The sequence below is a fragment of the Panthera onca genome, chromosome A2 (assembly GCF_046562875.1).
Source record: "Panthera onca isolate mPanOnc1 chromosome A2, mPanOnc1 haplotype 2, whole genome shotgun sequence".
NCBI lineage: Eukaryota > Metazoa > Chordata > Mammalia > Carnivora > Felidae > Panthera > Panthera onca.
The window spans coordinates 152,818,021-152,843,319 of NC_138340.1; the positions used below are offsets into that span (position 1 = coordinate 152,818,021).

Genomic DNA, 25,299 nt, shown 5'->3' on the forward strand with positions numbered 1-25,299 from the left:
CAGAAAGGGAAAGAAGAGAACCACTGGGCAGGTTATTCAGAACTGAGAAGTAACATGCTGAATTTTCCCTTACTCTTAGGAGGCATTCCATCCATTAGCTACACTTTTCTTAGATAAAGAATTTCCTCTCACCCTTAATGATGACCTTTGGCTTCTTATCGGAGTAAGAAATTTGGTGTTCTCAACTTTGGCAAGGGTTAGGGTTAGGTCAAAACAGTAAGCCTGAAAGTCCTAATTCTCAGCTTCTTCTACTCCTTATTTATGAGTAATTTTGTTATTAAGAGAGATTTTCATGGGGTGCCTGGGTGGCTCAGTTGGTTAAGTGTCCAACTTCAGCTCAGGTCATGATCTCACAGTTCATGGGTTTGAGCCCTGTATCTGGCTCTCTGCTATCAGCATAGAGCCTGTTTCAGATCCTCTGTCCCCTTCTCTCTCTGCCCCTCCCCCATTCATGCACATGCACCTGCTCTCTCTTTCTCTCAAAAATAAAAACATCTAAAAAAAGAGACAGGCAAAAATCCATGGTTTAAGAACAATAATAATCTGTCAATAAATAAAGGAAAAATGAATACCAGGGTGAGATAATGAAACTAATGGGTCATATTTATAATATATAAGTATAAAAAGAATTAGAATTGAATTTCTTTCCCAGGGCCAGGGTATTCCTGGAATTCCTCAAATTCCATAATTTTAATTCCCAGATATAAGTAAAATAAGTTATGTTTGTTATTTTTCTGTAGCCTGGAGATGATTTCTATCCTAAAGATGAGAATGGCAAATGGTTATATCACAAGTCAAATCTGTGTGCCACTTGGGAGGTAAGTTCAAATGGGCCTCTTATCTCAAAATACATTTTTAAACTGTGATCTGACTATTTCTATTCAGTTTATGGAGAGATACAGCCTTTGCTTCCAATGGAAAGTAAAAGAACAGGGATTTTGGGGGCCCCTGGGTGGCTCAGTTGGTTAAGTGTCTGACTTTAGCTCAGGTCATGATCTCACAGTTTGTGAGTTTGAGCCCAACATCGGGCGTGGTGCCTGGAGCCTGCTTCAGATTCTGTGTGTGTCTCTCTGTCTCTGCCCCTCCCCCACTCATTCTCTGTCTCTCAAACATAAAAACATTGAAAAAAAATTAAAAACCAGGCATTTTAACCATAAGCAAAGATATGTGCACTGAAAAATTCTTGATTTTGTTTTGATGGAAAAGAATGCCATAGAAGGAAGAGAGAAGTGTAGAAGGAAAAAGAAAGTAAAGGAAATAAGTTCTAATGTGACTGTAAATGAAAATGTACACATGAGATAAATTCACAAGTTTTTTAAGTTTCCCAAATTGAATTTATAAAAATCAGTAATATGATGTTTAAAAGAAACAAAGTTAAAATGATACATGAAAAACTGAAAAATAATTCTGGTTCCATTTCTCAGCAAGCTGTTGGCTCCTTCCGCAAGATCATGAGAGTAGGAAAACTAGGGGAAAGTAATTAGAAAATCGGTATGGATTCTTGGCCGGGGGTGGGGGGGGGGGGAATGCCGATATTTTGAACTGGTTTGTTTATGAGGTAATATGGCAGCTTTTACCTAGAGTAGAAGGCAGCCCAACAAACACTAGTAGGATTACATAGCAGAGGACCTTCAAGTTCTTTTTGTACTCTCTTCTCTCCTGCTATAGCCTTGGGACAAATATTGTCTGCTCCATATGTGCAGAAACTTAAGATTCATGTTCAGGTGTCTTCAGGAATCAAATCCGAGTAGTACTGAAATCCTGCACTTGTGAGAAGCTGAGAAAAACATAAGTTACTATCTGACCCCTGGTAGTTGTCTCCCTGGCTCTCCCATTCCAAACCCCAAGGCTGAGAAATTATACTCTAACCAGTATCTCTTTCCAATAGATTTCCCCCCATAGGTAAGAGCTGAAGATCTGAATTGTGGAGTTGTTCTGAGGAGTGAGGAAGCATTGATTGGGTTTTCTGGTGTCTGGGGCTCTCCACCTAGGAGACCATATACTCTTTCCTGACCTTACTGTAGATGACTAGTTTTAGAGCCTGGTATTCCCCTCCAAGGGACTGCCTAATAGCGTAGCCAGTATTCCCAGGAAAAAATGTGTTCATAGCCCCAAATTACAAGGCATTTATTTCACAAAAAAGCAACAGATCTCAATTAGAAATCCCAACATACACAGAGAAAAGGACCAAGAACTTTAAATTAGCCAAATTATATACTTATATATATATATATATGTATATATGTATATGTACATATATATATGTATATATGTATATGTATATATATATATGTATATGTATATGTATATATTCATTCAAGGGGATAGGAAAAGATGTTAGCAATATGAAACAAGAACAAGAATACATTTTTTAAAAAAACAAGCAAAAAAAACCATGATCAGATTGAAATATCAGAATAAGGAAATCCCCAACATGAAGAAGAAAAGGACAAGAAAAATTTTTAAATATGAAAGAAAAGATAAGAGGTATAAAGGATACAATTTGAATTTCCACACAATAAGAGTCTCAGAAAAATAAAGAAAGAAGAAAAAAAAAAGAGGTAATATTTGAAGAAATAAAAAGAGATAAAGGGCATAGATTACCGAAGAGAAAAAGAGAAGATACATTACAGTGAAATTTCAGAATATCAAATATTAAGAGAAAATGTTCAAATCTCCAGACTATCGCAAACAAGCCAATAAAGAAAAAAAAAATTGGAACAAAAAAAATAAACTGAGGCGAAGACAGGGAAAGAAGAGGGAAAATGAATGGATGGGAAAAAGTAGAAAGCAAAGACCAAGATGGGAGATTTAAACTCAGTTGTATTAATAATCATAATCTATGTAAATAGTCCAAACAACTCAGTTACAAGGTAGAGGTTGTCAGAATGGATAAAAAGCAAAACTCCAGTACATATTATATATAAGAAACCCATTTTATTTATCTTTTGAGACAGAAAGAGAGGGGGCAGTGAGGGAGAGAGGCAGAGGAAGAGAGAGATGATCCTAAGCAGGCACCAGGCTGAGCACAGAATCCAAAGGGGTGCTGGATCCCATGATTGTGAGATCATGACCTGAGTTGAAATCAAGAGTCAGATACCTAACTGACTGAGCCACCCAGGCACCCCTAAGAAACCCATTTTAAATGAAAAGACACAAATAGGTTGGAAATAAAAGGTTAAGAAAAAAAATGAAAAGGGTAGAAAAAGACATACTCAGCTGATGGTAATCAAAAGAAAGCTAGAGTAGTTATTTTAATATCAACAAAGATTACAGAGCAAAAATTATTACCAGGGATAAAGAAGTTAGTTTAATAGGGTGCCTGGGTGGCTCAGTTGGTTAAGCTCCTGACTTCAGCTCACAAAGAAGGTCATGATCTCACGGTTCGTGGGTTTGAACCCTGCGTTGGGCTCTGTGCTAACAGCTCAGAACCTGAAACTTGCTTCAGATTCTGTGTCTCCATCTCTCTCTGCCCCCTCCCCCACTCCCTCTGTGTCTCTCTCTGTCTCTCTGTCAAAAATAAATAAACATTTAAAAAATTTTGTTTTATAATAATGAAAGGATCAATCCTAAACATCTATGCACCTAATAACAGAACTCCAAAATACATGACGCATAAACTAAGAGAACTGAAAAGAGAAAGAGAATAATCTACAATTATAGTCAAAGATTTCAAAACCTCTCTCTCAATAATTGAGATAGTAAGTACACAGAAAATCTATAGATTAGAGGAGATTTAAATATTATCAACCAGCTTAACCTAATTGACAATTATAAAGTACTTCACCAAAATATAACAAAATGCTATTTTTCAAGTTCACATGGAACATTTAGCAAAATAGTCCATTGTCTGAGACATAAAACAAATCTCAATACACTTAATAATATTCTTTATGCAAAGTAGGCTGTCTGATAAAATCGGAATTAAATTTGAAGTCAATAACAAAAATATATCTGAAAACTCATCAAATATTTTGAAACTAAGAAGCATACATGTAAATAATCTGTAGGACAAAAAATAAAATCTGTATCAATATATGTATGTTAGCAATGTTCAAGTGGAAATTAAGTTTTTAAAAATTTAATTATGAAGTATTTAATAATTAAGTGAATATAAAAATATTAAGTATTTAGAGATAAATTTAACAAAATCAGTGCAAGACTTACACAGTAAAAACTACAATGCATTACTGAGCAGCTTTTTTATAAATCATCTCTATACCCAAAGTGGGGCTTGAACTCACAACCTCAAGATCATGAGTCACATGCTCTACCAACTGAGACAGCCAGGCCCACTACTGAGAGAAATGTTTAATATTTTAAATAAGTTGAGAGATATATCATGTTCTTTGATAGAAGGACTGACCATAAGGATGTCTGGGTGGCACAGTTGGCTGAGCATCTGACTTCGGCTCAGGTCATGATCTCACAGTTAGTGAGTTCAAGCCCTGCATCAGGCTCTCTGCTCTCTCTGCTGTCAGCACAGAGCCGGCTTTGGATCTTCTATTCCCCTTTTCTCTGTGGCCCTCCCCGACTCATGCTCTCTCTGAAAAATAAACATTTTTTAAAAAGATAAAAAAAAGATTGACTATATTAAGATGTTAATTTTCCCCAAACTGGTCGATAGATTCAATGCAATCCCAGTCAAAATCCCAAAAGAAATGGAAAAGCTGATTCCAAAATTTATAGGAAATGGCAAATAGCATAATGATAAAAGATTCATTTACCAAGAAGATATACCAGTTTTAAACACATATGTACCATTTAAAATATCTTCAAAATATATAAAGCAAAGGTTGATAAACTATAAGAAGACATTGATAAATTCTTCTAATACGGTGGGAGATTTCTAACATATTCCTTTAAGTTATTGAGAAGCCAGGAAAAACTAGACCTAATTTTATATAAGATATGTGTATGTGTCTGTGTGTGTGTCTATATATACATGTACGTATGAGACAGAGACACACACAGAGCAAGAGGAGAAAAAGATATATATATAATAATAGGAGAATATACATTTTCACACACACCAGACATTTATAAAAATGGATCAGGTCCCAAGCCACAAAGCAAACCTCAACAGCTTTCAAGAAATAAGATCATTCTTAATGCACTGGTATACATTGTGAAAATGCAAGGGGGAAGATATGGTGTACAATATTTCCCAAACAATTCCTGTCTGTCTGTCCCACTTTTTTTTTTTTCTTCACACACGCCTATTACCATACCCAGGGACTTTCATTCTTAAATTTTTTTTTTTAACGTTTTTATTTATTTTTGAGACAGAGAGAGACAGAGCATGAACGGGGGAGGGTCAGAGAGAGAGGGAGACACAGAATCTGAAACAGGCTCCAGGCTCTGAGCTGTCAGCACAGAGCCCGACGTGGGGCTCAAACTCACGGACCGCGAGATCATGACCTGAGCCGAAGTCGTACGCTTAACCGACTGAGCCACCCAGGCGCCCCGGGACTTTCATTCTTAAAGAATTCATAGTCACCCTCATAGACATCTCGTTTGTTTTGAGGCTTTTTTGTTGACCCATTGGCCTTTATTCAACAGGCTTTGGAAGCTTGCAAAGATGCTGGCTTGGTGAAATCCCTTGGAGTATCCAATTTTAACCGCAGGCAGCTGGAACTCATCTTGAACAAACCAGGACTCAAATATAAGCCAGTCAGCAACCAGGTATAGTTTGACAGGATCGGTGGGAGGTGAGGAATTGGGGTGTGTGTGAGGGGTAGAGGGAGATTCCAATGTTTACTTAACAGCAAGAACCCTGATCTAGGAGTCAGAAATCTTGTGATCACTCTACATATATCTCATCAGAGGACTCTGAGCAAATCTTTTGACTTCTCTCACTATGTGTCTCTTACGAAAAGATTTTAAAGTTCAAATCCAGGCAAAGGTAACCCAAACGATTTTTTGAAGAAAAATAATGAGGGCGAGCTAGATCTGCCAGATATTAATATATACAGAGTATTTTAAAATAATGTAAGATTTGTACAGAACCAACATACAAATGAGTAGAAAATAAGAAATAAACAAGCCCCAAGTGTAATAAAAACATAATGTAAAAAAAAAAAAAAACATAATGCAAACTAATGGCTAAGGGATGAATTTGTCAATAAATAGTGTGGGGGGAAGGGCTAGTTCTGTAGAAACAAATCTAGATCTTTGCCTCATGTCATACTCCTAGTATCTCTTCGATCAGCTGTTAAAGAAGAAAGAGGAAGTCATTTGTGAATACTACAAAACATTTTTAGTTTTCTGGAGCTATATATAGAAAATGTAGCCATGAGAAAATTATAAAAGAAACTGACACATTGAACAGTATAAAATGTTAAACTCTAAAATTAGGAAAAAAAGAGCAAACAAAAATGGATAATTACATTTTTAAATGTAATAGAAAAGGGGAATCATATCCCTAATTCCTACCCCTCACCAGCACATCTTCCTGCACCCTCAAAAACAGTATTTTGTTATAAAGCGTGAAATGGGGAGCCTGGGTGGCTCAGGCGGTTGAGTGTCTGACTTCGGCTCAGGTCGTGATCTCACCGTTTGTGAGTTCGAGCCCCACATGGGCTTGCAGCTTTGGATTCTGTCTCAAAAATAAAACATTTAAAAAACAATGAAAAAGAAAAGAGGCACTAGGAACAGTAGGAACCTCTGTTATTTAAAAAATTAGATAACTAAAAGGCTGAAATGACACACACATTTCTTCTTACAAATATACAAAGAAAGATGGCGGTTTTTGACCTCAGAATGAAAAATGAGGAATTTGACAGTGTGTCTCCTCATGACAAAGAGCATGTTGGAAGATCATAGCCTATTCATGTGTTTCATGGTGTCTGAAGGCAGAGTATATCAACCCTATAGAGATAGCACAGATCAAAGTGAAGGTCTACTGGCCGGCCAGCCATTACCCTGTGCATTGAGCAGGATCCCCTCTACTCCAGAGACACAAAAAAGAGCAGCTTTCAGTTCAAGATCACGATGAGCATACTGTGGGCCTCATACAGAGCGGACACATTTTATCTATGAGGGACACATACCTGGAGACCTTGCATAAGTCAAAATTCACCTATTTAAAAATTAACTTTCCCATTAGAAGAAATTTAAAGTATAATTTGCAGATTTGTCTATTTTTCCGTGGACTTTATGAACAAAGTCACGTAGAATATGACCTTGCTCTCTACTAATTCTCAGAATCTGAGCATTCCAAACTTCCCTAGTACTGTCCAAGATGTCTGTGTTGACACAAAGACATGTGTCTCCCAGGTTCCATCCCTGGCTTAGTCTCTCTGAAAGTCTTCCTGGTGGGCAATTTGTCATGCAGTGTTTTCCTAGCCTAATTCAAAGGAGACCTTTGAATTAGACCTTAGCTCAGGTCTTTTAATTTTTATACACCCAATTCTAACAAATGAAGGAGGGGGAGGGGGAGAAAGGAAAGATCTCCAAATTCTTCATTTTTTTCCTAACCCTACTCACTATGCCTAAATCACAGACGTCTGACTTAGGAAGCAATAAATATTTTTTGAGTGACTTAATTAATGAAAGGAAAATTCAACATAGTTTTTTTACAGAAAGACAGAGGATGAGGTTAACATCTTCCTTCACAGCTTCTGTCCAGCTTAACTTCACCTTGTGAGATTTTGCTATCTCAGGTCCCACGCTACCAAATAGTGTTGGAAAAAAAAGCCCCAGACATGTCAAGACACTGAGAAGTGACATCAGTTTTACATAGTCAACAAGAAAAAGTAAAGACCACATCTCCAGTGGCCCATCCACAAAGGGCCATAACCAGTCCCTGGCAAAGAAGGAAGCAAGTGTGCTTAGTCATCCTTCTCCTTAGAAATGACGAAGTTCCAGGGCAACACTGGCATCAAGGCCCTGTGACATCAGACACCGTCACTGCCCTTCACCTTAAACTCGGCCTCCAGTGCCAGCAGACCCAACAAGGATCATCTGCTGGCCTCAAATGACCCCACCAAGCTGCAGCGCTGATGGAGCCCTTCTGTAAAGTCTGCAGCACCAGTAATTCTAAGATTCTGGCTTGGTCCTGTCTGTCTGTATAGGTACCATTTCCATTCATTCAACAGCCATCGGCACTGGCCTTATGCCACGCACTTTGCTAGGTTGCAGGCATGCATAAGTGACCAAAGACAGATACAGCCCTTCCTCTCGGGGCACTAGCTCTCTAGTGTGGAACAGACATCAAACAATCACAAAAGTTATTGATAGTTAGAAACTGAGATAAGTGCTCTGAAAAAAAAAAGGAATATGGTTCTCTGTGTTCGTATGCACATGGATCTTAATAGCTTATCCACTCCCACCCCCACATTTCCCTCACTGGGTGTCCCGTTAGTGATATGCCCCAGGATTTTTACCTAAGAACTATCTATGCAGGGGTGCTTGGGTGGCTCAATCAGTTAAGCATCTGACTTCAGCTCAAGTCATGATCTCAAGGTTCGTGTGTTCGAGCCCCATGTCGGGCTCTGTGCTGACAGCTTAGAGCCTGGAGCCTGCTTCGGATTCCCTCTCTCTGCCTCTCACCCACTTGCACTCTCTCTCTGTCTCTGTCTCTCTGTCTCTCTCTCTCAAAAATAAACATTGAAAATTTTTAAAAGAAGAACTGTCTATGCAAACATTTATATTAAATTAGGTTATGTTATGTTATTTGAGTGTATATATTAACTCTCAAGTTTTTGTTGAGTAGATGTTTCTCGGATGTTACTTAGTGCAACTCTGTATCATCCCAAATTGCCGTTCACAGATTCAGTTCAGTCATAGACTCCATATGCACACACCTATTTGTTCTGTTTCTAACTCTAATTGCCTTATTATGTATATCTTTTGCCACAAACCATATGAAATCCTTTCTCAAAGAGTAGGTTATAAAACCATTCGATGTATATATAAACATACACACACATATTTACATACACGTATACACATACCTGCTTCTACATTAATAGGCCAGAGACAGGCCACAGCACTGCAATCTGATTAGAAAGGAGTCCTTGTGGGGAGACCAAACTGCTGTGTTTGGAGTGAGCCGGTAGGCATGAAATGAAGGAATTCATACTTAGTTTCTAAGCAGTGAGTGACATGATGAAGTACGTATTTTGGGGAGACTGGCCTACCAATAACAGATGCAACTGGAAATGAAAAAGCAGCGAGTGTTGTTGGAAGGAAACACTAAGTGCGATTCCTGCCTTATTTTAGTTTCTGTGTTACTTTTTAGAATTGTTTAAGAAATGTTCCAAAGGAGAGAAAACCCACAAGTGTTTCTTAGGGTAAGGGAACAAGATTATGTCAGGGAAGAAAAAAAAAAAAAGTATATCAAATGAGAATGGGAATAAGACCCACCACTAAGAGGCCCAGTTTTATCTTTGCAAATTCATAGGTAGCGAGCGGGTCCTTGTGCCTTCTAGAACTCAAACCAGACAGTGAAAATAATAATTAAATACTACAAGTATTTTAATTCAGGCTTGGTTGATTTTAATTTAAAAAGGAAAGAAAAGCATAGGCCCAAAGTTACCAGAGGGGTTAAAAGAAACTTTGCGAAGGACTTTGTGACACAAACATTTTTAGTGCGGGACTGTTGCCAACGAGACAGTGAAGACGGATGTAGGCCTGCACTGGGTGGTGTAAGGAACTCTCGGCCAAGAGGACAAAATACATCTTCAAATTTCATTTTACGCATGCTCTACCTCTTGTGAAAATGTTCTTAGATGCTCGATAGCTACAGAGAAAAGGCTTCGGCAACACGTCGCTGCTCCGTATCGAGACTCTAATCTGAACCTTGAGACTGTATTGTTGTCCTAGAAAATTGTATTTGCTGGAATGGTCACTATAAATAATTAAGTCTGTTCCGTTAAAGCTTTACACTATGATAGCGACATGAAATTGAATTCGCTCCCCGTTTATTTTAGAGTTAATCCACAGGTGGTGACCCCACTAACCACGTTGTAAGTAATCTCACCATAACGTAAACTTCCTTGTTAAGAACAATATTCAGCATTTGCCTCGTTATCCATGATGCTTTTAGATGGGTTTTATTGAAGAACTTTTTAAAACTGTGTAAAACTGGATTCACTACAAGGCTTTGATTTTGTGCTCTGCCCTCCACTGCAACCATGTAGGTTGAGTGCCATCCGTATTTTACCCAGCCCAAACTCTTGAAATTTTGCCAACAACATGACATCGTCATTATCGCATATAGCCCTTTGGGGACCTCAAGGAATCCAAGCTGGTAAGTAAGGCTCTATGTCTGCTCAGGAGTGTTTCTTTTGGTGTAGAATGTGAGACTAATGTGAGTTACTTGAATGACATGACTATTTGGCTCTGTGATGTTAAGAAAGTAACTTAACCCTCTTTGAGCCATTCTCTGTGTGTACAAATTGGAGCTAATAACCTCCCTCACAAAGGTGGGGTAAGAATTGATTCTACTGTATGTGTAAAATTGCCTAGCAGTGCCTGAAACATAGGAAATGCTCCATAAATGTTAGTTTAGGTATTATTTGACAAAGATTCTCCATGACCAGATCCTGAAATTTTTGATTTTTTTCTTTTTTTAAAATGTTTATTTTTGACACAGAGAGAGAACACGGTGCCAGAGCACACAAGCAGAGGAGGGGCCAAATCTGAAGCAGGCTCCAGGCTCCCAGCTCTCAGCACAGAGCCTGATGCAGGGCTCGAACCCACAAACCATAAGATCATGACCTGAGCCAAAGTCAGACGCTTACCAGACTGAGCCACCCAGGCACCGCAGAGAATTGTTTGAGCTCTGTGTTCAGTGGCAGCACTTGTGCTGTGTGTGATGTGTTCAACACACTTAAGTAGAAATTTTTCTACTCGAAGATGACTCCAAGAGTTGTGCCTCTGTTTGCTCCAACAGAGCCTTCCCCTGTGTAGCTGCTTCTAACCCAGTTATCTCCGTAAGACCCACCCAAGAAGCACTATTTACCCTCTGAAAGACACAGCTCTATAAATTTACCTCTTTATCTTTTCCTGATACAAGCAACGCTTCGGGGCGCCTGGGTGGCTCAGTGGTTAAGTCTCCAACTCTTGACTTTGGCTCAGGTCATGATCTCACAGTTTGTGAGCTTGTGCTCTGCCTCAGGCTCCACACTGGTGGTATGGAGCCTGCTTGCTATTCTCTGTCTCTCTCTCTCTCTCTCTCTCTCTCTCTCTCTCCCTCCCCCTCTCCCTCTGCCCCTTGCCCTGCTCACACTCTCTCTCCCAAAATAGATTTTAAAAATTAAAAAAAAAAAGAGCAACTCTTCACTGAGTGCTCTGCACTCCAAGAAATTGGTTACAGGTGACCTGAAGTGTCCTGGTAGGTGAACAGGTGGATAGGGAGATGGAGGAGGAGGGTGATGGACTAACCATCTGTTGTGATGACTCGAGCTAAATATGATGCATGTTTTGATTTTTTTCAAGGGTGAATGTATCATCCCCACCTTTGTTAAAGGATGAACTTCTAAACTCATTGGGGAAAAAATACAAGAAGACAGCAGCTCAAGTTGTTTTGCGTTTCAACATCCAGAGAGGAGTGGTTGTTATTCCTAAAAGCTTTAACCCTGAAAGGATCAAAGAAAACTTTCAAGTAAGAGAACTGCTTCAGTACATGTAAAACCTAGAAGGCATTTTTGTTTTGGAGTTTGGGGTTTTTTTGTTTTGCTTTTTTTGTTTTGCTTTGTTTTAGAGAACTTTCTGTTAATTTAATTAATTGTAATGCCTTCACATTTTCTTTTATACCTGCTCCCCAATCCACACTCTCTAGGTCTGAATTTAACTGTAGCTGAGTTTGAGAGAGTCCCTAGTACTTGGAGGGTTTCCATGCTGCTTGTACATTACCTAGCTCCCTTACTCTTCTGTTTCCTTACCTATTGACTCTTACCTACTCACTTCTCCACCAGCACAGGATCAATAGAAGGTATAGAACTTGAAATTCCTAATAGTAAACTTTCCACCTTCTTAATGGCTCTGGTAGAAGTGAGGAACAAACTTGGAAATCATTGAAGAAGATCATTAGACTTCATGAATGTCACTTGCCTTTATTTCCTCTGTAAATACTCCATGATCAACACGGTGACTTACAGGCGAGAAAAGAGGCCACTAGACAAATGAGTGATTATATTACCTTGCCTACTACTCAAGACTAAACTGCTAGGTAAATACAGCCATAGAAAAGTACCATGCAAAAGTAATTACTCATTAGTTAATAACTTAAGAAAGTGAGCTGCTTTTGTCTTGTTCATAATTAAAGAGGAAAATGAGATAGTATTTATCCCCTCAGGAAAATAATCAGAATATCGAATATGTGGGAAAACATATTGCATATACTTGCATATACTCCTGTTAGAAACATTAATTGGCTTAAGATTTGGAGAAGCAGGATGTCACTTATCCATAGCCATCAAAATTCAAACCCACATATCCATTTGACCCAACAATCTCGAGCCTATATTTACACATACATGCATACAAACATGGATGTTTACTATTGCATGATTTATCATTTTTAAAACCTGGAGACAATCTCCAGTAGAATCTTACAAAACAAATTATAATATATTTGTATAATGAAATATATCGCCATTTTTAAATAATAGAGTGGAAATATAAATACTTCCATGGGAAGATATTCATGATATTAGACAATTTATCTTCAGAGATCTTTTGCTACCTCATGACAGAATGCAACTCAAACTTACCAAAGAAAGAGAGACATGATTTATTGGGTCACAGAACTGTAAATTCCATGGATACATCAGACATGACTGGGCACAGGTATGCAAATGATTTATAAAAGGACTGAGTTCTCTCCGTTCCTCTGTACTCCCCCCACCCCTTACCTTCTCTGTCTCCACGTGGCAGCACAAACAGTCCCTGACATCTCCCGGCTAATCTATTACTCATATTCAGTGAACATGATCATAGGTAAAGGCTTCTGTGAGGGTCTCTATCCCTGATTGTCCCTTTGTGGGCCATGAGCCTCTGCCATATTAATCACTGTATCCAGTGAATAAGACACTTTGATTGCCCCCTTGGACTACATCCTGTACTGGAAATGGGTTCATGTGACAAACAGCCCTACGAGATGACAGAAGAGAAGTTCATAAAAGGAAAAAGGGGATTCTGTTACTAGCAAGAAGGGCAAAGAATGATAAACAGTTATACTACTACTCACAGTATTTTAGCACTTACCAAAGTACTTCTTACTAAAAGAGGTTGACACTGTTTTCAGCCATCTTAAAACAATAGGATATCTGCATGGCTAATGTATTGGTTTATCAAAAATTCAAACAAGTTTTAATGCACCTGAAACAAATGTTTTCATGGATTCAAAATTTTACTGTTCAGAGATTGAGAGTAGTTACTAGTAGTCTGTGCAATGGAAGGTTAAAACCTTTGGAGTTTATATCATTTTGTGAATTACTATTTTGTACTGAAAGAACTGTCATTCTCCTTAAAATTTTTATTGCAACTAATTCTGCTATATCCCATATATTTCCATAGCCCAGATAATAAGGGATTGGAGTTCAGAGGTTCACATACCACAAGAAAACATGAAAGAGATACAAATTTACAAAGAAAATGACAGCTGAATTCACAGCCAATTTCCACTCTACAGGGTTTAGACTTGCCCTACCACCACAAATTTTGCTGGGTGTTAAAACCATTATTTGACAAAATAGAAAATTATTCCCTTCTAAACTGAAAATTATGAAAGTAATTTTAGTTATTTTGCATTCAATAAAATTTACATTATAATTGCATATGTGTACTAAATGTTAGAAGAAACTGAGGTAAAATAAGCTTTAAAAAATATTGTATAAGAATAGGAAATATCCACAAAACATAAAGGGTAAAGGGAAACTTAAATATATTTACAATAAAAGAAGAAAAAGTCATAGAAATAAAAAATTGTGTAATAAAAATTAAGTAAAACCATAAACTTAAAAACTATATAAAATTAAGGGTGACAATGAAGAAAATAAAAAAGCAGGATATTTTTAACATTGAAACAACAAAAAATCAAATTATACCACCCACTATCCAGCCTGTTACCATCATCCACTGATCCCCATTCCTTGAAGGTTTTATCTCTTGATTCACTTTCCTTCTCTCCAACACTCCTTGCATCACAATTCTTCATGAATTCAACATACATAGGGATGGTCCTTCCAATAACCCTGCCTTATAGTTCTTTAATCTCCTCTCCCACAATGATCTTGCCCCATATATTTCAGCAACCAATTCCCACTGTTACTCCCTGGAAACTGCAGTTACACTAACACCTAATAGCTCCTCCATACCCCCCAAACATCCCCCTCTCTCTCCTGCATTATCTCTCTACTGCATAACTCCCATCAATATACAAACATGCTGTGACCTCAATCTTAAAAGGTAAAATCCAATCTAGACTCACTTTCCTCTCCACATATTATCCTTTTCTTTCTTCCTGTTTACAGCAAACCCCTTAAAAGAGAATTCTATTATCACAGCCTCCAAGTCCCTTTCCCCTAGTCTCCCTTAAACACATTGAAACCAAGCTTTCACCTGACCATTCCATTGAAACAGCTTGTCAAGGTCACCAGTGACCTCCTCATTGCCAGATCCAACAATCATTTTTCTGTCCTTGTCTAGTAGATCTTTCAACATTTATACTTACAATTAACAGTTTCTTCTTCTTGAAACCTATGCCATCAGAGAAACAGATGGAGGTGGTAGGAATATCAGGCACTCAGTTTTATAATATGAGATCCTGAAAAAGTGAATAACAGGATAATTTGTGCCATGAAAAAAAATGCAAATCAATCCACATAAACTAAAGAAAAACATTGCATTGAAATAATGGAGGGAGGAGGAATTTGGAAGTTTACCTTAAAATTAAAACTGAAAATCATGAAAGTAATTTTAGTTATTTTATATTCAACAAAATTTACATTACAACTGCATATGTGTACTAAATGTTAGAACAAACTGAGTGAATCAGGATCGATATTTTAAAATATGCTTGACAAAATTACATGATAACAGAATGTGACATTCTTCACATTCTTCACAAAGATTTTTGCTAAGTGATCATAAAGAGAATAATTCTGGTAAAATTTCACAGAGCTTCATATGAAGGAGATCATTAATCCTTTGGCTTTTTCTTTCAGATAATTCTTTTGATATATCTACCAACGTAGTTTTTAACTGCATTAAATTCCTATTTGAAAGACTTTGCCTGTAGTTAGAGCAAACCTCCAAGATCGCTTTCAATGACTTCATGAAATCCTGCATCTTTGGCAAGATTTGTGACTTCGCTTTACGTTACATATTCACTGGAGTCAGAAAATGACTCACCAACACTTAAAAAGTGGGCCTGATGTTAAGCAAAAAGGAAGTTTGAGTAAGGATTTATTTTATAAGTGATTGGTCCAGTCATGACCGTTTCTATGTTATGCAAAGTTGTGATTCCTTACACAATCTCATAAACTCAATACTTGGATGATAAATAATCAAAGAAAAGCATTCCCTGAAAAGAGCACTGGGAAGTAATCCATCGGGGAAATGATTAGGTAAATCAGGTTATATCTATAACGAATGCAGTAGTTACAATCTATGTACAAAGTCAATCTATGTATTTTGACAGAATAGATAACCAAGACATATTATATGAATGAAAGAAAGTTGCATTAGTCTGCAAAAAGATATGATACAATTGCATTTTGCTCTTAGTGTGTTGAATGTTTGGAAGAAATGTCTGGGATGAAGAATAGGACTGGGGTGGTAGGTAAGAAGGAGACCTTCCATTTATTTCATACATGTTCATATGCTTCTTTGGTGTTTTAATTTTTACAAAAAAGCATATATTTATGTATTATATAATTAAAACTTATAAATGTAAATTACTAAAAGTTAAGGGATAGCGAGATAAAACAATAAGTAGAAGATAATTATAATCAAAACAAATGTTAAAAATGTAAATAAGCTAAAGTTAAATATTGAAATGTAAATAAAGAACAATTATAAAACCAGAGCATAAAGTGTGCAAGCTAAAATAAAACAATGAAAATGTAATATATTTAAAAGGTAGAGGATGACATTTAAAAATGATGAGAGAAATGATTGAGTCTAAAACAAAGCAAATTAAAATTTCTTAAATGTTTACTTATTTTTGAGAGAGAGAGAGAGAGAGAGAGAGAGACAGAGCATGAGCAGAGGAGGGGCAGAGAGAGAGAGGGAGACAATGAATCCGAAGCAGGTTCCAGGTTCTGAGCTGTCAGCGTAGAGCTGGATGCTGGGCTCGAACCCACCAACCGTGAGATCATGACCTGAGCCGAAGTCTGACACTCAACTAACTGAGCCACCCAGGCACCCCAAAACAAATCAAATTAAAAGTTCAGGTGAGCAACCCGGAGGGGGAAGAGATGCGCCCAGCACCCTGGAGTTTATCGGACGGACTCTAGGCCTGAGGTACAGAAACCCATCCGTGAAGAGGAACACTTCCTGAAGGAAAATGAGATTATTTTGCAGCTGTCAGCAAGTGCTGTTGGGAGACTTACTCCTAAAACTCTGAAGCATGGTCTTTAAGAATGGCAGCATGGGCTAACTAATTCGGATGTAAATTTTAAAAAATTAAAAAAAAAAAAAAAGAATGGCAGCATGGGGGCGCCTGGGGGACTCAGTTGGTCAAGTGTCTGACTCTTGGTTGATCTCATGGTCTGTGAGTTAGAGCCTTAAGTCAGGCTCTGTGCTGACAGTGAGGGAGCCTGCTTAGATTTCTGTCTCCCTCGCTCTTGGCCCCTCCCCCGCTTATGCCCACATATGCTCTCTCTCCAAAAAATAAATAAACTTATTTTATTTTTTAATTAAAAGTTAAAAAGTACATAAGCAAATTTAGAGACTAGGGAATATTTTTAAAAACACAGCACAGAGGCCATAGTCCAGAATAGGAAGTTCAGCATAATATCCAGAAACAATAAAAAATTCTTCACTCATGGAATTTTAAGAGGTGTCCTAAACACGTGTTGTTGCAGAGCATTTGGAATGTCCCTCACGATGGCTCCATCAGGGGTATTTCTAAGACAAAGAATAGAATCCCATGTTGGGTGTGGCCCCCCAGCACCAGCCCAACTTCTTCCTCATTTGCAGACAGTCGTAAATTTCTGTCTGACATAAAAGTCTTTTGGGGTGCCTGGGGGGCTCAGTTGGTTAAGTGTTCCACTCTTGATTTCGGCTCAGGTCATGATCTCACAGTTCATGAGATTGAGTCCCTTACTGGGCTCTGTGCTGACGTCACAGAGCCTGCTTGGGATTTTCTCTCTCTGCCCTCCCCTGCTCTCAAAAAAAAAAAAAAACCAAAAACAACAACAAAAAACCACACACACACACACAAAAGAAAAAAAAAAGCCTTAAAAAAATCTTTTATGTGTTTGTCACTAAATAACAGAGTTTCAACAGAAGTGAAGAACTGAAACACCTGACAGAAGTGAAAGAAACAAATTAAAAATCTTTGTATCGGTTTCTAAATTTACATTCTAGTTAGTTACCATACAGTGTAATATTGGTTTCAGAAGTAGGATTTAGGGATTCCTCACTTACATACAACACCCAGTGTGTATCCCAAGTGCCCTCCTTAATCCCCATCACTCATCTAGCCCATCCCCCCCACACCTCCGTCGATCAACCCTCAGTTTGTTCTCTATAGTTAAGAGTCTGTTTCCTGATTTTCTTCCCCGCCGGCCCCCAGGTTCATCTGTTTTGCTGTTTTCTTTCTTAAATTTCACATGTGAGTGACATAATATGGTATATGTCTTTCTCTGACTGACTTATTTCACTTACCATAATACCCTATAGCTCCATCCATGTCTCCATGTCATTGCAAATGGCAAGATTCCATTCTTTTTGATGGCTGAGTACTATTCCATTATACATATCTCACATTTTCTTTTTTCATTCATCAGTTGACAGACGTTTAGGCTCTTTCCAGAATTTGGCTGTTGTTTTTGTTTTTTTAGGTTTTTTTTTGTTTTTTGGAGGCTTTTTGGCTGTTTATTAATAACACTGCTATAAACATCAAGGTGCGTGTGCCCCTTTAAATCAGTATGTTTTTATCCTTTGTATAAATACCTAGTACTGCAATTTCTGGGTCATAAGATAGTTCTATTTTTAACTTTTTGAGGAACCTCCATACTGTTTTCCGGAATGGCTGCACCAGTTTGCACTCCCCCCAACAGTGCAAGAGGGTTCCCCTTTCTTCTCATTCTCACCAACATCTGTTGTTTCCCACGTTGTTAATTTTAGTCATTCTGACAGGTGTGAGGAAATAGCTCACTGTGGTTTTGATTTGCATTTCCCTGGTGATGAGTGATGTTGAGCATCTTTTCATGTACCCGTTAGCCATCTGTATGTCTTCTTTGGAAAAAATGTCAGATCGTGTCTTCTGCCCATTTCTTAAGTGGATAACTAGTTTTTTGGGGGTGTTGAGTTCAATAAGTTCTTTACTGATTGTGGATACTAACTGTTGATCAGATAGGTCGTTTGCAAATATCTTCTCCCATTCTGTCAGCTGCCTTTTAGTTTTGTTGATTGTTTCCTTTGCTGTGCAGAAGCTTTTTATTGTGATGAGGCCCCTATAGTTTACTTTTGCTTTTGTTTCCCTTGCCTCTAGAGACATGTCTAGTAAGAAGTTACTACAGCCAGTGTCAATGGGTTTACGCCTGTGTTCTCCTTCAGGATTTTGATGGTTTCCTGTCTCACATGTAGGTCTTTCATCCATTCTGAATTTACTTTTGTGTGCGATGTCAAGTGGTCCAGTTTTCCCAATACTGTTTGTCGAAAAGACTGTCTTTTTTCTATTGGATATTATTTTCTATTTTGTCAGATTAGTTGCCCTATAGTGTGGGTCCTTTCTGGGTTTTCTATTCTATTCCATTGACCTATATGTCTGCTTTTATGACAGTACTATACTGTCTTGATCACTACAGCTTTGTAATATAGCTTTTTTTTTTTTAAGTTTTTTATTTTGAGAGAGAGAGAGCGCGGGAGGGTCAGAGAGAGAGAAGATCCCAAGCAGGCTCCACGCTGTCAGCTCAGAGCCTGACACAGGGCTTGAACCCATGAACTGCGAGATCATGATCTGAGCTGAAACCAAGAGTCAGAAGCTTAACTGGCTGAGTCACCCAGGCACCCTGTAATGTAGCTCTTAAAGTCTGGAATTGTGATGACTCCAGCTCTGCTTTTCTTTTTCAAAATTGCTTTGTCTATTTCAGGGTCTTTTGTGGTTCCATACAAATTTTAGGAATGTTTGTTCTAGTTCTATGAAAAAATGCCGATGGTATTTTGGTGGGAATTGCATTGAATGTGTAGATTGCTTTGGGTGATGTAGGGATTTTAACAATATTTATTCTTTTAATCCATTGGCATGGAATGTTTTTCCATTTCTTTGTGTCTTCATCCATTTCTTTCATCAGTGTTTTTAGTGTTCAGAGTACAGATCTTTTACCTCTTTGGGTAGGTTTATTCCTAGGTATCTTATGGTTTGGGGTGCACTTATAAATGGGATTGGTTCCTTGATTTCTTTTTGTGCTGCTCTGTTGTTGGTATTTAGAGATGCAACAGATTTCTGTACATTGATTTTGAATCCTGTGACTTTACTAAATTCACATATCGATGCTAGCAGTTTTGGGGAAGAATTTTTTGGTTTTCTATATAGAGTATCATGTCATCTGTAAAGAGTCAAAGTTTGACTCTTTCCCTGCTAATTTGGATGATTTATGTTTCTTTTCATTGTCTTATTGCTGAGGCTAGGGCTCCCAGTACTATGTCAAATAACAGTGGTGAGAGTGGACACCCTTGTCTGACTATAGGGGAAAAGCTCTCAATTTTTCCCCTTTGAGGATGATATTAGCTGTGGTTTTTTGTATATGGCTTTTATGATGTTGAGCTATGTTCCCTCTAAGCCTACTTTGTTGAGGGTTTTTATCATGAATGGATGTTGTACTTTGTCAAATGCTTTTTCTGCGTCTATTGAGAGGATCATGTGATTCATACCCTTTCTTTTATTAATGTGGTGTATCACATTGATTGATTTGCAACCACCCTTGCAGCCCAGGAATAAATCCCACTTGATCATGGTGAATAATTCTTTTAAAGATGTTCATAAATTTTTGAAGAGCTCCCATGGCTGGCCCCACTCCCTGATCCCAGGCTTGACCCATTTTCTATCTTCAAAAATATCTTTTATTTCTGTTATTTCAGATCTTTGACTTTTCTCTCACTGAAGAAGAAATGAAGGCCATCGAGGCCTTGAATAAAAATGTCCGCTTCGTGGAGATGCTCATGTGAGTTCAGGGAGACCACCCATCAAGTACTGCCCAGTGATTTTAGATTGTTCTGGGTCTATAGAAATCACAAGGGTAAAGGCCAGTGGGCAGCATGTTCTGAATATTAAACAGGTCTGGGTAAATTACATTCGCTCTAGGAACTTCCTACAAATCTATAGTTTTACTTATAAGATTTCTGGCATTTATGACATCCCATGACTTAGGTTAAGGCATAGCAGGCTAAATATCTTGAAGAGAATTAAGTCATCAAGTGTATATATGTTAAGACAACAGCAACACAAATATTCAAACCTATTTATTTTTTCCTAAATATCAAGTGATACATAACGTAGAGCAAACTTATCAACAAAAAAGAAAGAGACAGAATAGTATAGTAGAAAGAATACCATGTAAGAAACTAAAAACCTAGAGTTTTAGCTAAATGGCTGCCTATGAGATTTGGAGCTTCTAAGTCCACCTATTAGCTGATTCCCACAAGCAAAATCCTTACACTCCTTCAAAATGTTGCTAAATTCAGCTAGTCAACTGAAGTAGCCCTTTATTTTCTAAATAGTATAGGGCCTTTAAAATAACAAAACAATATAGTTCATACATATATAATGTATGTATATACATATATATATATACACACATATATATACACACATATGTTTATATATACACATTTTTTTCCTTTATTCATTAGTATTCCTCAATAGTAATCTGTAATCTAAGTGAGCATTTAGAAAATGCTCATTAAGATAGTTCATATAGTTTGAACACTTATCTTATTGGTCCTACTATTTTTTGTGAGTCAGAAAGTACACTAACTATGCTAATATCACATTTTTTAATCAATTTCTGAATTAATACAACAGCCTCCTAATGTGAATTTTCCAGGGTAAAACATTATTCAACATCAAAAGGTACCACCTAGCCTTGGGAATAAAATAGTAAACACAAACATAGACCTAACAAATACTTATGGGTTAATTAATAGCTGTTGAAGATAAACTATTTGTATTGAATAAATATCATTAAATTAAGAAAAGACAGTAAGAGATAGTCAATCCATTGTACTGATTTTTTTTTTACAGTTGGTGACATTATTTAGTTTGACATTTGACATATTTAATATCTAATTCCAGCTACACTGGGAAAATAACTCATCAGGAAATAACTAGAAAAATCAGCAAAGAGAAACAAACGTTAGGTTTCACTGATCATAAAAATGTACAATTTAGGGATGCTAGGCCATGATTCTTCTGTTTTTCATCCAGTTGGTCTTTGATTTGACATTGACATTAATATTTTAATTTAAAGCTCACAGTACTTGGGGCACCTAGGTGGCTTAGTCAGTTAAGTATCTGACTTTTGACCTCAGCTCAGGTCTTGTTCTCACAGTCATGATTTCAAGCCCCATGTTGGGATCCATGCTAGGCATGAAGCCTACTTAAAAAAGGGTAAAATTAAAAAATGAAGCTCATAATACTTGCAGAGAAACAGAGAATTGAATCTTAGACATGGTCATGGCAGGCATATACACATGCCAGTCTTTTTTTACTGACTGTTCTGTCATTGTTATTTAAGAGATACATTCATTATCATAGAAATTTACTTCACTGATCACTTTACTAGATCTCAGACTTTTGATTCTCAGGAGGTCTAGTGAGAAGGGCAGGTAAAACCTCTGAGAAGAGAGTGACACTGATGGGTAATAGAATTTTGAGGAGAAATGTTTATGTAGATCACTCAGCCTGTGTCAGAACAGCAGAGGGGAGGAAAGAGTTGAGAAGGGGCACAAGAACCCATGGGCAGGCGCGCGCGCACGCACACACACACACACACACACACACACACACACACCCAACCCAGAATGCTATCCTGGGCTTCAGTAAAAGATGATGGCTCAAGGGAAAATAAGAGACTGGGTGAGAACAGAGAAGGAATGAATTAAGGAGAGAGGGAGGGGTCTGTGAAACTGTCAAGGGATGCTAGTAACACACAGCTGTGCAACGTTTACAGTGAACTTTTTCTTTGGGGAATTGTTTTGACAGGTGGTGTGATCATCCCGAATACCCATTTCATGAGGAATACTGACTTCAGAGTGCCCTTGAATGGATTTTTCCTTCCCATGCACGCCAGAACCTTAGATGTAGAAATGAAAAGGTTTTACTATCCTTAAGTGATGTGTTGATGTTAACACTCTCAAGTTTTGTGCAGGATAAATAACTTTGACTTAGGTATGTAAAGAAAAAGATGTTTAAATATGTTGAGATAATTGTTTGGAAACCATAAGCTAATATTTTATTAGATCAAGGTCTTCTGGGTTCCTGACAGAAAGACATTAGGCTTTAGGAGAGATTTCAGAGGCAATATATGATAAGAAACCCATGAATCTGATTACTGCCATTAAGTCTGAACTCCTTACTTTAGCAGTTAACAGGACAACAAAGAGGGTGGAGAGCTGGCACAAGCCAGTGCTGGCAATGACCTTGATGATTTGGAACACTGACTGTAATATAGACACTGCCAAGATAAGATCCACACATGCATTATTAACAAGGAAGTGATTTGCTACACCTTGTATAAAGAGAAAGGGCTAAGTGTAGAAAAGTCTTAAAATAGGGCTAATTAAACAGCACAGTGGTCACCAAAGACACAATGATTTAGTTGTTTGTTTCCACCCAATGGGGGTTAGTTTAGCTTTTACCCAGTTTGAGGGACTGATAATTGCTTGTTCTCTCTTGCATGCTTTCAAGGGCTTGTGTGTGAACATAACTAGTGATCCATACTTACACTGCCTATTACTCTTGCTCTACTCATCCTATAAACATCATTATGTGAAGTGGCTTGAGACAACCAACATACACAAATAAAATTCTGAATCATAAAATAATCCGAAGATGATTATTTTAAAAGAAGCCATTCAAAAAGGACACTTTAGGAGTGCCTGGATGGCTCAATCAGTGCAGTGTGTGACTCTTGATCTCAGGGTTGTGAGTTCAAGTCCCACATTGGGTGTAGAGATTACTTAAAAATAAAACCTTTAAATTAAATTAAATTAAAGTTTAAAGGGGGCTTTATAAAATTTTTGTACTTAGGGGTGACTGGGTGGCTCAGTCAGTTAAACATCTGATTCTGGATCTCAGTTTGTGTCATGATCTCACAGTTCGTGGGTTCGAGCCCCACATCAGCCTCTGCGCTTACAGCATGGAGCCTGATTGGAATTCTCCCTCCCTTTCTCTGCCCCTACCCCACTCATGCTCTCTTTCTCTCTCAAAATAAATAAACTATAAAAAATTATTATACTTAGTACTTTGAAAGTGTTATTGGAATAACTGAATTTCAAGAAACTAGCAAGTTCAAAAGTACACTATTAATTATACTATATGTAAATTTTCAATATTTGAGTGAGAAGATTATTGGAATTCTGCAATAGAGATGTACTGATTTTCAATTCAACTAGAGCGATGTCTTTCTTTTCATTCATATTAAGTCACTCTCACAAGCCAAGAGAGTGCTTCAAAAATTATGTCTTTCAAGACCAATTGCTTACAGATAATCTTCAGTGACCTGAAAACATACATTTCTGAGAAATTATCAAGAAAATTTGATCTATACTCACTGTTTCCACTGATTCTAATATAATGCTGTCTTCTGGAAAGTATTTTGTTTACAAGAAATTATAAAATGTGATGATTTATTGTACCTCATGAATCTCCATTTTGTTCCTAAAGGCAGGGAAGGGGAAAAATTATCTGAATTCAGTTCAGTTAAAAAAACCCAAAAAACCTTTGATTAAGTTCTTACTGGACATTTAGCACTGCGAAGAAGGAAGAAATAGGGGTATCAGTGCAAGAACAGAAACTTAAGCCCTGTTGCCTGATATCAAACTTCTTCAAAATATTTTGGGAGGCTGGTGGGGAGGAGGGACCATACCTAACAAACCATTTTTAAAATAAAGGCATTGAGAAAGAGTCCTGCCATTTTTCAGGAGGAAAAAATATGTCTTAAGATTAGAAGAGTGAAACCCTATCTTAGTTATAACAGAGATGGGGGGAAAGAGTTGGAGACTTAAAACAGGAAGGTCAGGAAAGAGTGACAGTCTGATATGAGTTTCTGCATATGTCACCTCTTCCTATGCTCTCATCCCTCTCAAGCTTCCCATCTATTTGGGGATGAATTTCATCCCCACTCCTCCCCCTCAAAATTCAAACCTTAAAGTCATAGTCCCTAGCACCTCAGAATGTGACCTTATTTGGAAATAGTGTCATTGCGTATGTAATTTGTTACAATATGGTCATAATAGAGTAGGGTGGCCCCTAATCCAGTATGACTGGTGCCTTATAAAAAAGGAAAATTTGGACACAGACAACATACAGGGAAAACACTATGTACAGATCAAGGCAGAGATCAGGGTGATGCTTTTACAAGTAAAAGAACCCTAAACCTTTCCAGCAAACCACCTGAAGGTAGCAGAGAGGTGTGTAACAGATTCTCCCTCACAGCCCTTAGAAGGAACTAACCCTGGTGACACCTTGATCTCAGGCTTCTGGCCTCCAGAACTGTGAGATGATATATTTCTGTTGTTTAAGCCACTTGGTTTGTGGCACTTCGTTATAGCAGCCCTAGCAAACAAATACACCATTCCTCAGTCAAGAGGGAGGTTAAAGAACATGAATAGGTCAACCAGAAAATCAAGTTATTAAAAAAAAATACATGGAAACAAATGAAAATGCAAACACAACAATCCCAAACTCTTAGGATGCAGCAAAAACTCTACTAAGAGGGAATTATATAGCAATACAGGCCTACCTCAAGAGGCAAGAAAAATCTCAAATAAACGATCTAAACTTATACCTAAAAGAGATAGAAAAAGAACAACAAATGAAGCCTAAAGTCAGTAGAAGAGGCAAATAATAAAGATTAGAGCAGAAATAAGTGATAGAACCAGCAGCAACAACAAGAC

The 25,299-nt window shown here is 37.6% G+C and overlaps 1 protein-coding gene across 1 annotated transcript in view; it reads left to right on the forward strand.

Moving 5' to 3' along the window:
- Positions 1–23,292, forward strand: part of AKR1D1 (aldo-keto reductase family 1 member D1) — a 42,782-nt gene extending 19,490 nt beyond the window's left edge. Inside the window, exons 4-9 of the mRNA XM_060633228.3 lie at positions 741–818; positions 5,563–5,685; positions 10,146–10,255; positions 11,446–11,611; positions 20,263–20,345; positions 22,385–23,292. Of these exons, the coding sequence (XP_060489211.2) occupies positions 741–818; positions 5,563–5,685; positions 10,146–10,255; positions 11,446–11,611; positions 20,263–20,345; positions 22,385–22,427 (603 nt within the window). The 3' untranslated portion in view covers positions 22,428–23,292. The remainder of the gene's footprint in view (positions 1–740; positions 819–5,562; positions 5,686–10,145; positions 10,256–11,445; positions 11,612–20,262; positions 20,346–22,384) is intronic.
- Positions 23,293–25,299: the final 2,007 nt, after the last annotated feature.